Source organism: Mauremys mutica, chromosome 22, assembly GCF_020497125.1.
Source record: "Mauremys mutica isolate MM-2020 ecotype Southern chromosome 22, ASM2049712v1, whole genome shotgun sequence".
Taxonomy (NCBI): domain Eukaryota; kingdom Metazoa; phylum Chordata; order Testudines; family Geoemydidae; genus Mauremys; species Mauremys mutica.
The window spans coordinates 4,681,849-4,696,013 of record NC_059093.1 but is presented as its reverse complement, the minus strand read 5'-3'; the positions used below and the strand labels follow the sequence as shown (position 1 = coordinate 4,696,013).

General features: G+C 52.5%; 1 protein-coding gene across 2 annotated transcripts in view; it reads left to right on the top strand.

Annotated features, from left to right (window-relative positions):
- The window catches only part of LOC123354967 (transmembrane protease serine 5-like), a 36,003-nt gene extending 27,771 nt beyond the window's left edge, over window positions 1–8,232 (top strand). For both annotated transcript variants that reach the window (XM_044997385.1, XM_044997386.1), the window contains 9 exons: window positions 1,611–1,724; window positions 2,630–2,673; window positions 3,864–4,026; window positions 4,162–4,340; window positions 4,880–4,978; window positions 5,368–5,510; window positions 6,522–6,674; window positions 6,936–7,109; window positions 7,814–8,232. In XM_044997385.1, the coding sequence (XP_044853320.1) occupies window positions 1,611–1,724; window positions 2,630–2,673; window positions 3,864–4,026; window positions 4,162–4,340; window positions 4,880–4,978; window positions 5,368–5,510; window positions 6,522–6,674; window positions 6,936–7,085 (1,045 nt within the window). In that variant the 3' untranslated portion in view covers window positions 7,086–7,109; window positions 7,814–8,232. The remainder of the gene's footprint in view (window positions 1–1,610; window positions 1,725–2,629; window positions 2,674–3,863; window positions 4,027–4,161; window positions 4,341–4,879; window positions 4,979–5,367; window positions 5,511–6,521; window positions 6,675–6,935; window positions 7,110–7,813) is intronic.
- The last annotated feature ends 5,933 nt before the right edge of the window (window positions 8,233–14,165 follow it).

Here is a 14,165-nt window from a genome sequence, read left to right as displayed (position 1 = left end):
ACTCTCTGAGTACGGTTATCCAGCCAGTTATGCACCCACCTTATAGAAGCCCCATCTAAGTTGTATTTGCCTAGTTTATCGATAAGAATATCATGCTAGACCGTATCAAATGCCTTACTAAAGTCTAGGTATATCACATCCACTGCTTCTCCCTTATCCACAAGACTCGTTATCCTATCAAAGAAAGCTATCAGATTGGTTTGACATGATTTGTTCTTTACAAATCCATGCTGGCTATTCCCTACCACCTTACCACCTTCCAAAGGTTTGCAGATGATTTCCTTAATTACTTGCTCCATTATCTTCCCTGGCACAGAAGTTAAACTAACTGGTCTGTAGTTTCCTGGGTTGGTTTTATTTCCCTTTTTGTAGATGGGCACTATATTTGCCCTTTTCCAGTCTTCTGGAATCTCTCCCATCTCTTCTAGAATCTCTCTCATTCTGCTAGTCCTATTTCTCACCCTTTTTGTATTTTGCCATTGGAAAAGGGAGGAAACCCCCAAATCAAACCATTTGGGGGTTGGAATTTTCTCTGCAAAATTTAAATTTTTTCACCCGATATATTTTTTTAAATGAAAGAATTTCCTGGGGGTGGAGAAACTATTTGCATTTTTTGACACACGCTAGATGTCCTGTAGCTTGGGTTTATTTCCTGAGACTTTTATAGGAGTTTCCCAAACTTACAGAATCATGGACTGTGGAATTATCTTTCCATTGGCTTCCCTGGAAGTTGGGTTAAGCCCTTATATCATCCCTGTCTATAGAGTCACTCCCAGATATCATGTCACTGTTCTCCTCTCCACAGCTGTTCTGTGGCTGTGCATTTCCCCTGAACATCACCATAGAGATGAGGAGGATGGTTTTCTGGCATAAATGAGAAGCAGGACTCCTGGGTTCTAACTGTACCTCCTCTACTCCCTTGTGACCTCTATTCTCTGTGCCTCATTTCCCCCACCTTTCAAACAAGGATCATAATAGTCACCTGTTTCCCAGGTGAGGATGAACTGGTTCATGTTTGGAGCGTGTTTTGAGATCCTCACTTGGAAGGTGTCAGCGAAGGACACGGTATTGTTACTTTCTCCTGTTGTACTCACACGCTGTCGACATTGCAAGGCTAGCAAAGGGATGGTAGCATCTGAAAAGATACTTTAGTGATGCAAACAAACCTATTTCCTGATTTTGGAGTTAGAGTGTAAATTAAGGGCTGGGGGATGTTCATTTGCAGTATTATTATTTAGCCACTAGATGTCCCTGTGTGCTGTACAGTTCCAGACAGGGCATTGCCCCTGGTAAATGAGAGAGACAAAACTGGAACTCAAGTAGTGCGCGTGGAAGCCTGTTTTTGTGTGTCTGTACTTGGTCCTGGTTAAGCACTGTGATTCCATGAAACATGGCAGGGTAAAGGTTTAGTCCTCCCAGTGGGTGACGGCTATTATATTTAACCCTTTCATCTCTTGTGAGCATGTGGCCAGAATTAGCATGTATAAACTAGAGTACAATGGTTCTATGCAGAAGAGAGGAAGGAAGTGACCATAAGAACGCTGTCATGTGGGTGAGCTCTCAGATCTCTCTCTGTGTTTAGGTGATGACATTTGCTGTTGCTTCTGCAGACTCGCCCACCACAAAGGAGTGAACCTGACAGATGTCAAGGTGAACGATACGCAAGAGTTTGTTCAGATTGTGCCCAACCAGAAGAGCAGCATTGAAGACGTGTGGCAGGTCAGGTGGGTGACGGAGCTGGGGAGAGAAGGACCGGCATTGGGGGGACTGAACAGAAGGTCCCTTCACTGTTATATTGTCTGAGAAAAAGTCTCCATGTTTCTGGAGGTGACTGCCAGGCTCTGCAGGGCTGGCATTGACTCTGATCAGCAAATACGAAGGGAGGGAGAATATCTGAGCTGGCAACCAAATGACTCCAAATGGGAACACAAATAGCACAGCGAGTGCACGGGCAGGAGCCACAACTGCCGGGAGGGTCACGGTGTTCGGTGCTTCGGTCATTCCATAAAATAGGACCTAAGCCAGCTTGATGCTTCCGCAGTGGGGATGTCTGCACTGCACTCAGCACGTGTGGGCATATCCGAGCTAGCTTCGATCTAGCTAGTGCGAGTACCTATAGCAGCAAAGCTTTGGCGGCGCGGACTTCAGCACAGCCTAGCCACCAGAATAATGACCCTGGGTCCCAGACAGTCTGTGTTTCAAGGCTAATGGTACCTGAGCTGGGCACTGGGGTATGTCTACACATGCTGCAATCACACCTCTGATTGCAGAGCAGAGATCCCCTCAGTGCCAACAGGGTAGCTGACTTCCCGACCTTCAGGCAGGCCCACTAGCCCTCTTAGAACAACTCTGCTTTGCTGCTGCAGCAACACAACCTGGGTCGTTGCACACGTGAGCTTTCTGCCCTGCACCAGCTCGTGTTTGCAAAGTGCTGGGAAGGAGAAAAGCCTTCTGTGGGCGCGATGATTATTCCTATCAGAATCCACTTTCTGGGCATCCTGGGTGCATCTGGCCGGTCGCCATTCCTAGGGGAGCTGCCATAGAACCCCGTGATGGGCCATCTCTGTGTTTCCTGGCTGCAGAGTTCTGGGAGAGCTTTATTTCAAACCCTGATTTTATTCTTGTGCAGGAGCAGCTGTGCTTCAGGGCGAATTGTGGCTCTGAAGTGCTCCGGTAAGTGCTTTCCCCTGTCCTCATATTGCACTGGTGTCTCTTGCATTCTCGGTGCTCTTATAGACCCTCTGTTCATTAGCACAAGCCCCAGGTCAGCTAGACACCGAGCGCCCTGCGCTCAGCATGGCCCTGGTGTTCGTTTGCAAAGCCTGTGTCGTTCTTCACCCATCCAGCAGCCCCAGTGTTGGGTGGTCTGCGAGCAGCAGCGTTACTCAGCGAGGCAGCTCCAGCCCTCTTGAGCGACCATGCAGTAACAAGGCAGCACAAACCAGCTGGTCTGGGTGGGAGGAAGATTTAGCTTCCCAGCCGGCTGAGTGGCAAGAAAAAAAGGGTGGTTTTCAAGTTCCCGGAGCAGCCCCTTTGTCCGTGTGATTTCATAGCTGGGGTCTGCTTGCAGCGGCAGCAGTGACATGACAGTCAGCTCCCAAATCCCTCCTGTCCATATGGCACAGCTACTGTGTAATTAACAGCACGTGCAATCAGTGCCCCCGTCCCCCCGCAGTATCTACACCCTAATGGTCTTGGCAGCCCCTTCTTGTCAGGGAAGGCAGCTGTGGCCCAGAACTCTCCCCCTGAGCCAGGGCTATGGCCGGGCAAGCGGCAAGCCCAGAGAAGGCCCAGAAGGAGAGGTGGGACTCCTGCATCCCTCGCTGTTCTCTCTTGCTCCCTCTCCACTCTGGTTTAGTGGTGCTGGCTGGGGAAGGAGACTTCGTTTAGGTGACTGGGTGGGCAGACAGAGGTCCTGGAACTAGCTCGGAGCACACACAAAGGGTTAGAGTGGGTTTCTCTCTCTTATTTCACATGGGGAACAGCACAGGTGGCAAAAGAAAGGGAGAAAGCTGGGGCCACCCCGAATCCCTGATGTCCTGTGGGGGGTGAGCCAGGGACTTGGGCAGAGCAGGGGCTCACAGCCCTGAGGCAGCACACCTGGGGAATGACTCCTGTCAGCTGCTTCCCTCTCTGCTGCCTGCTTTCCCTTTCTTTCCTCCCAGTTCCTGCCTCTTTGTTCTCCTGCTCGTCTCCCCCAGGCTTGGTGCTCAAAGACCTTCCCTCTCTCCCTTCGTCCCCAAGGCAAAGCTCCGCAGCTCCTGGAGAGGGACAGGTTTCTAGGACACCCTTTGCTGCCCATCCCTCCCCCACTCTCAGGTGGTGTTTGGGGGCACCAGGTTCACGTTACTCCCCCTTTGCAGAGTGCGGCCTGCGCTCCAGGGCAGCCCGGATCGTGGGGGGAAGCGACGCCCCGTTGGGACGCTGGCCGTGGCAGGTCAGCCTGTACCTCAACTCCAGACACGTGTGCGGAGGCTCCGTGGTGGCGCACGACTGGATCGTCACGGCCGCTCACTGCGTGCACAAGTGAGTCTGGGAACGGCACAGCCGGAGGCCTAGTGCCGAGCCCGGCTGTTCCCCCAGCAGGGGAGGGACTGGGGAATTGGCCGCCCCAGCAATACTGCAGCCCTGGAGGAACAGGTGGGCCATATCTCTGCTCAGTTACAGGTGGCCACAGGTCTCCAGCTGGCTGGTCTTTGCTGGGATTATCGCCCACGTGTCAGTCCCACAGCAGGCCGGGGCGGCGGTGGAGAAAATCATCTATCACCCCCACTATGACGACAGGAGTCACGACTATGACATCGCACTGATGAAACTCACAGCGCCCTTGAACTTCTCCGGTGAGACCCTTCTCTTCAGCCATCTCCCCCTTGGAGGGGGCGGGGGATCCCCCCAGAGCAGCCCCAGGGCTTTCATTCACAAGGGAGCCACCCACCAACAGTCCCATTCCTACGCCCGTGGCCTGTGTCGATCCCAGGGGCAGTGCCAGTAGGGGGGTTGGTCCAGCTGTGATGGGAGGGGGCAGCAGAGAGAAAACACTCCCCAGACAAGCCCCAGGGTCTCTGCTGATGGCACATGGGACAGAACGCTCGCAAGACCTTGTCTCCCACGGATGCAGTGAAGTAAGTGGGCAGATTTTGTAAAGAGCTGGGATCTGGCTGTAAAGGTCACAGTGGGAGCCGAGCTCTTTGGAGAATCCGGTCCCTGGAGCCAGAGGGAGCAGAGCTGCAAGGGTGTTTCGCTTGCACGTCTCAGGACTAGATGACCCCTGCTCGCTCCAGGCTGGCTGCTCCTGGGAGCCGCTCTCGATTTGTTTGTGCCGTGCGCTGGGAGGGGCGCCCCAAGCCGGCGGTGCTCTAACACGTGGCTCTCTCCCCAGATGCTGTCCGTGCAGTGTGTTTACCGCTGCACCATCAGGATTTCCCCCACGGCACCCACTGCTGGATCTCCGGCTGGGGCTACACCAGACCTGAACACGGTGAGCAGCTCCAGCAGGCACGGAGAGCTCTCTGGTAGCTCCCTTTTAAAGCAAAGACAAGCGAAGGCTGCATCTCACTGAGGGGATGTTTGAGTCTAGAGGAGAGTATTGAATTCTGATCTGCAAACCTACTGCAGTCCTCAGTCCCAACCCGCAGCCCCTGCTGCTATTGCAGCCTGCGGCTCCTTGCACACCCATAGCTCTGCTGATACCCCCAATCCCCACTGCTATTCCAATGACCACTTCCTCAGTCCCAACACCCAGAGCCCTGGAGATAGAGGGTCTCTGTAATGCTCCATGTCCCGCTGTGCCTTGAGTGCAGACCCCAGCATCTAGCCACCAGGGCTGCAGGTTAAACTGTCTCTCTTGTTTGTTTTCCTCACATCCAGTTCCTGTTGCTGAGATGCTGAAGGAAGCTATTGTTCCCTTAATCAGCACGAAGAAATGCAACAGCTCCTGCATGTACTCTGGTGAACTCACCCCCAGGATGCTGTGTGCCGGCTACCTGGATGGGAAAGTAGATGCCTGCCAGGTGAGAGCAGGGAGAAAACAACCCCTGTTGTTAATAGGCCGAGAGGGATCGAGTCCTTCCCCCACACTGAGGAGCAGCGTGATGCTGCTCACCGTGGGCTGGATCCCACACTGTGTCTATCACGTACATGAAAATGGGGAAGAGGGTGGGAAACGTGGCTCCCCATGTAAATGAAGGGGGGCGCTCGGCTCTCACCGGAGAAGGCCCGGCAGGAGCACGCTCGGGCCCCGTGCAGCACAAGGCGTGTGAAGGCTGAGGTGGGAGGGGCTTAGGGCAGAGCAGGGGCACGTTGGGGGGGTGCTGTGCCCTGGGCAGAGCTAGTGAGAGGCAGTGGGTGTCAGGGCGGGGGCACTTCATCGGATGCATAGAATGGAGCATATAGTGAGGAGATATATATACATACAGAGAACATGAAATAGTGGGAGTTGCCCTATCAACTCTAAGAGGCTAATTAATTAAGATGAGCTATTATCAGCAGGAGAAAAAAAGTGGGGCAACTCCCACCTTCTCATGTTCTCTGCATGTGTATATGTCTCCTCACTCTATGTTCCAGTCTATGCATCCAGTGAAGTGGGCTGTAGCCCACAAAGGCTTATGCTCAAAATAAATGTGTTAGTCTCTAAGGTGCCATAAATTCTTTTTACAGCATTTGGCCCAGAATTCACAAAGGTATTTTGCTGATTAACTCCCATTTATTCAAACGCCTTTGAAGAGCTGGTGCTGTGTCGCCGGGGTGCGTGGATTGAAAATGGCCAGGAAAGTGCTTTGAGATCCTCTGACTGAGGGAGAGGAAAATCATGAGCACTGAAGCGATGTAACAGAGCTGGGGTTTAGCAATCTGCATGCCAAGGGGACGTACCGGCAGCAGGCAGCTCAGCTCTGCCCCTTCCCGCATTTCAGCCTCTCGCAAGGCTGACAGGGCCCACAGGGCAGGAGCAGCCCTACGGTGCATAACCCACCTGCTAGCTTCACGGAAGCCCTGCCCCACCGTGACACTCGTCTGTCTTGCAGGGAGACAGCGGGGGGCCGCTGGTTTGCCAAGATGAACTCACCTGGCGCCTAGTGGGTATCGTGAGCTGGGGCACGGGGTGTGCTGAACCCAACTACCCTGGGGTTTACACCAAGGTGGCCGAATTCCTGGACTGGATTTATCAGATCATCGAGGTAATGGGAGCAAATGGACAAAGGCCTGGGTGGACCTCCAAGGAGAGGCTAGAGCAGAGCAGGGTGTTGGCTCATCAGCTCTGTCATCCTGGCTACCACCAACCTACCCCTTTGGTCACCGCTGCCCAATGGGTACATTCCTTCCTGATCCCCGTGACAATCGCTATAGGGGGATGGGAACGGAGGTGGGTTTAAAATACCCCTGCCATTCTAGATCTAGTGCAGGTCCTGGGAGAGAGTCACCAGCTCTGTCCTCTGCAGCAAGAGCCTTCCAGAGGCAGGAAATCAGAAACGCAAGCCGGCTCCCTCTGCTTTGGACGGCGCAGAGCTGAGAGGCACAGAGGCAGGGCAATCAGCAGCACAACATGCACCTACATACAGAGGGATGGAAAAATACTCCAAAAGGCCTAGAGGGCCCTGCTCCCTGTGGGAAAGGTAGGTGAGACAGCTGGGATCTTGCAGGCACAAACACCCACCAGTGCATCCATACACCACAGCCTGAGCACACCGGTGCTCCTCCAACCAGCTTGGGGTCTTATATCTCAGCCTGCCTCCGTCCCCCAGAAAGAGCAAAGGCACGGGAAGGAGAGGAACAAGGAACAGAAGCTACAGGGGACATTAGATTTAAGAGGAGACTCTGAGCTTAAAAAAAAAGTCTAAAGCCCCCACTAAGTTTCCTTACATCAGTTGTAACTGACAGCAGGGCCTTGTGAAAGTTATTCTCTCACTCACCAGCTCATTGTTGGAAGTGTCTTTACTGTATGGGAGCAGAGGGAGCACAAGTCAGTTTCTTTTTTCCATGGTCTGTTTCTAGTCAATATCACGCCTGTGCAGGGACACCCTGAAGTGTTTGACTGTAAGACAGGGCAGGGGGAGGTTTTTTGTTTTTAAAAGAAAATTGCCATGAAAACAGCTCATTTCTCTGATTTGAATGAAAATATTTCCATTGATCTCATGTTACACAGAGCTTCAGAGATGACCATTGACCTCCATTTCCATTCTTTACCCAACCCCCCGCAAACGTAACAGGATTTTAGTCTTGCTTCCAAATTAGCAACAGTATTCACCCTTGTGATTTGAGAGACTCTCCCATCCCAGAGCATGGAACCGATACAGCGTTTTGTCTGTTCTTTAAACAGAGCCACTAGGAGCAAAGCAAGGGTCAGGCTTAAGGAGCAGAGCCATCCCCAGGGTGGACGTGCCAGGTAAAGAAGAGTCCAGGACAAATGTATCCCCACTCTGAAGCTCTGTCCCAGTTAATATGTAGTTACAGTGGATCAGCATGAACTGGAAAGACGGAGGGAGCCGTCCAATCTGCCTGTTGCCAAGCCCTGTAAGGAGGCATCTCCAGCAGCCCAGGTGTGTTCTTTGGTGTAGCGTGAGGGGCAGTCTCTCTGCTTTTGCCTGTTGCAGCTGATCCATATTAAACAACTAGTGTTTGAGCAAAGCCTAACCTAGTTCTGCTGTAGTGCAATGGTTTGGCCCCATGCTTGGGCTGTGTGTACAGGTCTGTTGCATCTTACGCGCATTTAACATGTGCGATTTCTGCTTTACATGGTCGGCAAAAACAAAAAAAAAGAGAAAAATAATTTTAATACTGCAGCAAAGAGTCCTGTGGCACCTTATAGACTAACAGACATATTGGAGCATGAGCTTTCGTGGGTGAATACCCACTTCGTCGGATGCATGCATTTAATACTGTACCTGTAGTGTGGGCGATTCCACCAGCCATTCAACTCAATGTAATTTTGACTATACGTGGTAGTCGCTTTACGCGCTAACCGCAGAACGAAACCCCCGCATAAGATGAGATTCGCCTGTAATGGGGGTTCACATCCCCCCATGTGTCTGTGTTAGAAAGGACTTTGGATGGATGTCAAAAGTAATTGTGCTGTGTGTCCCCTGAGCGATGGGGGGGGCTTCATCTCTCTTGCCTGTGGAAGTTGTGTAGATAAATCTCTACATTAAGCATCTTTACATAACTTTCATATGACTTTGTATTATGCCTCTATTTTCATACAACTTTGTATCAGATCCTTATATAGAAAACTTGGTATTGAGCCTTGGTATAATGTAAAAAAACTGTCTTTTTGCTAGGACTAGAATAAGATCTCTCCCCCTCTCCCCCACCTTAAATCAAATGCTCTGTTGAATGAACAAGGTGTGAATGAGCCAGGCGTGGAAGGCAGCATCTCCAGACAGCTGCAACTGTTGGAGAGGGGATGGAAGCCAGACCCAAGAACAATAAAACTTGTCAAGTGGGCTCACTCGAAGAGCAGACATATTGATGGCCTTGGGGTTAGAAGCAACCGCCTTCTTTTGGAAACGCCCTCTTTGAACAGCATTGGGACAACACCCCGAAGGGAGCAGCACAAAGGACCAACGGACACAGATACAGATTTTGCATCTGGTACAGATCTGCAGGAGAGGGAAGCTGCTATAAATGTGAGGTGTCTTGCAGAGGACCCTGGGTCATGTCTTCTTAACACGGGAGCAGCAATCTTGATGGGTAGAAGCCCGGCTCCACCCCACATCTAACTCACCTGGACAGTGAAGTTAAGGGGAGCAACTAATTGGTAACAACAACAAGATGGAGTGTGCTTGTGTGTGAGTGTGCGTATGTGAGTGCATGCGTGTAATATTGCATGACTATATTTATCAGATGACTATAATCCAGTGCTGATTGATCCATGTATTACCAATAAATGTGGTGCTTTGCCTTATCACCCCTGAAAAGATCTTGTGTGGTACTTTAAGTGCAACCATTGTTCCACTTTAATTAAATGCTGTTTTGGTCAACACCTTCTTCAGGTCTCCTCGGTAGCCCAGTGGGTAGGCTCTGGGCTTAGCCTGGGGGGAGACTGGGGTTCAAGTCTGCCCTGGAGCCTGTGCCCTCTGCTTTCAAGAAGAGTGATGGGCTTGCTCTTGCCTGTTGAAGCTCTTCCACTTTAGTTAAATATGCTCTGGGCGAGTCTCCTGGCAACTCTCACTCTCTAGTCCAGTGGTTAGGATACTTGCCTGGGTTGTGGGAAATCCTGGTTCAAATCCCCCAGCTGCCTCTTCAGCAGGGATTTGCACAGGGATTTCCTGCCTCCTAGGCGACTGTCCTTTGCGGTGGGCCATCCTTGTCCGCACCCCCTCTCTTTCTCAAGAGGCCATTGTCTTCTTGGGACGGAGAGGGGATTCGGACAGGGATCGCTCACCAGTGACTCTCCCCCAGGAGGTGGGGGCCCCCAGTTCACACCCCTCAAAAGAGCAGGGGAGTGCTCTGGGGTCTGCCACAACCTGGGCGTGTATCCTGATCACGGTGGACAAGAGAGAGAGGGGGTTTTACTGCTCAGCAGCCAAAGCCCCTTTAATTAAAAGAGCAAGAAGCCCTGTGACAGGCCTCTTGCTCAGCTAGGAGGGGTTTCCTCTCACCCACCAGAGGCCCTCCTGTCCCACACAGCTGGGTATTGAACCGGGGCCACCCACAATCCAAGCGAGCACCCTAACCCCTGTACCGTAGAGGGACTTGAGAGCGGCCCTTGCTCCGGTTAATATATAGTTAAAGTGGGACGCTTGAGCGGTAAGAGATTGAGACGCCCCTTCCATCTCAGGGGAGGGATTAGAACCAGCACCTTGTCAGTTCTGGGGTAAGCGCCCAAGCCACAGGACTACAGAAGGAATCACACAGAGCCATTGGCCCAATTCTCATGTCATATTTACTGAATGTGGCCTACCTTCAACAGAAAGGACCGAGGGAGACCCCACAGCCCACTAGCCAGGCACTTAGGCCATTGGGTTGAGAGGTAGGCAATCACCCTTCAAATCCTGTCTCAGCCAGCATAAAGGGGATTTGAACTGGCACCTGCCACTTCCTAACCAAAGGCATCCAAACCACCAGACCACAGAGAGACTCACGGTAGAGCAGTGGCCCAGTGACTGTTTAACTACCTATTGACATTGGCCCACCTTCAATAGGAAACACTGAGGGAGTCAGCCCATTGGACTACCTCCTAGCCCAGCACTTAGAGCATTGACCTGCCAGATAAAAGACCAAGGTTTGAATCCCATCTCGGGCAGCATAAAGGGGATTTGAACCCCAGCATCCCACAGGCCAGCCACAACCCCAAACCGCTAGACCACACAAGCTTGCTTGCCAGTTTTGCGGCCCAATGAATATGTAATGAAAATGGAACAATTACAGCAGAAAAATTGGACGCAGATGCCACCACCAGGCCCCAATAAGAACCCCTCTTAGTCCAGCAGCTGCACGTTCACTTTGGAGACAGCTGTTCCGGTCCCTTCTCAGCAAGCTGAGACAGGAGTTGAACCCGCATTATGCACAGGCTGGGTAAGAACCCAACCACTGGACTACCGAGGGATTCGGGGGAAGAGCTCTTTCCCAACTGCTCTTTAATGGAAGTGGCCCAGCCTCAGGCTGCCACAAAGAGCAACCCAGCTCCTACTATCCCTTCCTGGGGCTCACACTTGCGACAATGCAGAGCCCTACTGAAATCCCGCCTCATCGGGCAGGGAGAAGGAAATTGAACCAGCGTCTTCCCCTCCCCGGTACCAAAGGATTCTTGCCAGCCACGGCCAGGAACCCCGCAGGTGACTAAACCGTTTCTTTTGAGCTTGTTCGGTACCTGCGAATGCCCCACAAAACAGCTGAGGAGAGAGGGGGAAGGAGGCTGAGGCCTGTCATGTAACTTTCAGCCTAGTGGTGGGGTCCTCCCCTTTGATTGCGGGACGGGGCCCTGGTCTCATTTCAGCGTGGACGAGCCATGCAGAAGCGGGGAGGTGCCAGGGCTCTATAAAAGGTGTGAAGTGACTAAGGACGCGTTTAGTTACCCCTGCACGTAGCACACGAGGCGGGTGACCCGAGGACACGAATACCAAACATGAAACCAAACCAAAGGCCGCACGGCTTCCCACAACGCACGGTCAGCCCGTGGAGCTCGTCGCCAGTTGACGGGGTGAAGGCCAAACTGTAAGCGGAGGGTGGAAACGAATGAGTGAGTTTGTGGAGAATAGCTCCACCAAAGCTATTAGCCAAGAGTGTCAGGGACGCAGCCCAGTGCTCCGGGCGTCCTGAGACCACAGGGCTGCCAGAGGGTGGGCGTAGCTCACCGGCTCATTGCCCTCTTCCAGTCATTGCCATTGAAGCATCCGCCCCCGCGGGAAGAGCGGCGACCGGGCCGGAAGGCTCATTGGCTCGGCCCCAGTCTGGCCGTTCTTACGGGCGTCATTTCCCCCTGGCCTGCCGGGAAGGGATTTGAAAAGGCCTCACCTACCACCCCGGGGAGTGCCCCAATCATGGGTCCCGGGCTGCTCAACGGTGCCTGTTGAAGCTGTTCTACTTGATTTAAATAGCACCGGGGTGGGGTGAGGTGAAACGCGAGGCTCCCTCTCTAATCCAGTGGTTGGGCTTCTCCTGGGGGCTGTGAGAGCTGCTGGTTCAAATCACCCTTTCTGCTACCCCTCGAAAGGGGTGTGCGGGAAGAGAAACGTGCTGCAGCAGCCCAGGTCTGTGTCCCGGTTCTACAGCTAGAGCGACGGAGGCTGTGCCCCTTGCATTAAAGAGCAACTGGGAAAGGTGGTTGCTATCAATGTCTCCGTAGTCCAGTGGCTTGGGGCTTTACCCGGCATGTGGATAATACAGGTTCAACTCCTTCCTCAGCTTGCTGAGAAGGGACTTGAAGAGCCGTTTCCTGTCTCCAAAGTGAACATGCAGTTGCTGAGCTAAGAGAGGTTCTCATTGACGCCTGCTGGTGGCATCTGTGTCCAATTTTTCTGCCGTAATTGTTCTATTCTTCATTACATATTCATTGGGTCGCAACTCTAGCAAGCAAGCTTGTGTGGTCTAGTGCTTTGGGGTTGTGGCCGCCCTGTGGGAAGCTGGGGTTCAAATCTTTATGCTGCCTGAGACGGGATTCGAACCTTGGTCTCTTACCTGGCAAGTGAACGGCCTAAGTGCTGGGCTAGGCAGTATTCTGCCCCTGGGGCTCCCTTGCTCTTGTCTGTTGAAGCTGCTGCTCTTTCTTTACATACTCATTGGGCCAAAGCCCAAACAAGCAGCCCCGTGTGGTCTAGTGGTTTGGGGTTGTGGCTGGCCTGTGGGTGGCTGGGGTTCCAATCCCCTTTATGCTGCCCGAGACAGGATTCGAACCTTGGTCTCTTACCTGGTAGGTCAATGCTCTAAGTGCTGGGCTAGGAGGTATTGCAATGGGCTGGCTCGCTCAGTGTATCCTATTGAAGGGGGGGCCAATGTCATTAGGTAATTAAACAGTCACTAGGCAACTCTTACAGCATGAGTCTCTCTGTGGCCCAGTGGTTTGGCTCCTTGTCTTTAGAAGGGGGCCGGTGGGGGTTCCAATCCCCTTTATGCTGGCTGAGCCGGGATTTGAAGGGTGATTGCCTACCTCTTAACCCAACAGCCTAAGTGCCTGGCTAGGAGGTAGTGGGCTGTGGGGTCTCCCTTGGTCCTTTCTGTTGAAGGTAGGCCACATTCAGTAAATATGACATGAGAATTGGGCCAATGGCTTTGTGTGATTCCTTCTGTAGTCCTGTGGCTTGGGTGCTTACCCCACAACTGACAAGGTGCTGGTTCAAATCCCTCCCCTGAGATGGAAGGGGTGTCTCAATCTCTTACCGCTCAAGCATTCCACTTTAACTATATATTAACCGGAGCCAGGTAAGCTTTTGTGTCCCTCTGCGGTATGGGGGTTAGGGTGCTCGCTTGGATTGTGAGTGACCCTGGTTCAACTCCCTGCTCTGCAGGGCAGGAGGGCCTCTGATGGGTGAAAGGGGGGCCCTCCTGGCTGAGCAAGAGGCCTGTCACAGGGCCTCTTGCTCTTTTAATTAATGTTAATTTTACTGCTCTTATAGATAGTCAAAAAATTAATGAAAAGAGCAAGACACACTCTGAGAGACCTTGTGCTCAATCAGGAGGGGCCCCTCTCACCCACCACAGGCCCTCCTGAGCAGGGACTTGAACCCAGGTCACTCACAATCCAAGCAAGCACCCTAACCCCTGCACCACAGAGGGACACAACAGCTTACCTGGCTCCGGTTAATATATAGTTAAAGTGGAATGCTTGAGCGGTAAGAGATTGAGACGCCCCTTCCATCTCAGGGGAGAGATTTGAACCAGCACCTTGTCAGTTCTGGGGTAAGCACCCAAGCCACAGGACTACAGAAGGAACCACACAAAGCCATTGGCCCAATTCTCATGTCATATTTACTGAATGTGGCCTACCTTCAACAGAAAGGACCAAGGGAGACCCCACAGCCCACTACCTCCTAGCCAGGCACTTAGGCTGTTGGGTTAAGAGGTAGGCAATCACCCTTCAAATCCCGGCTCAGCCAGCATAAAGGGGATTGGAACCCCCACCGGCCCCCTTCTAAAGACAAGGAGCCAAACCACTGGGCCACAGAGAGACTCATGCTGCAAGAGCTGCCCAGTGACTGTTTAATTACCTAATGACATTGGCCCCCCCCCTTCAA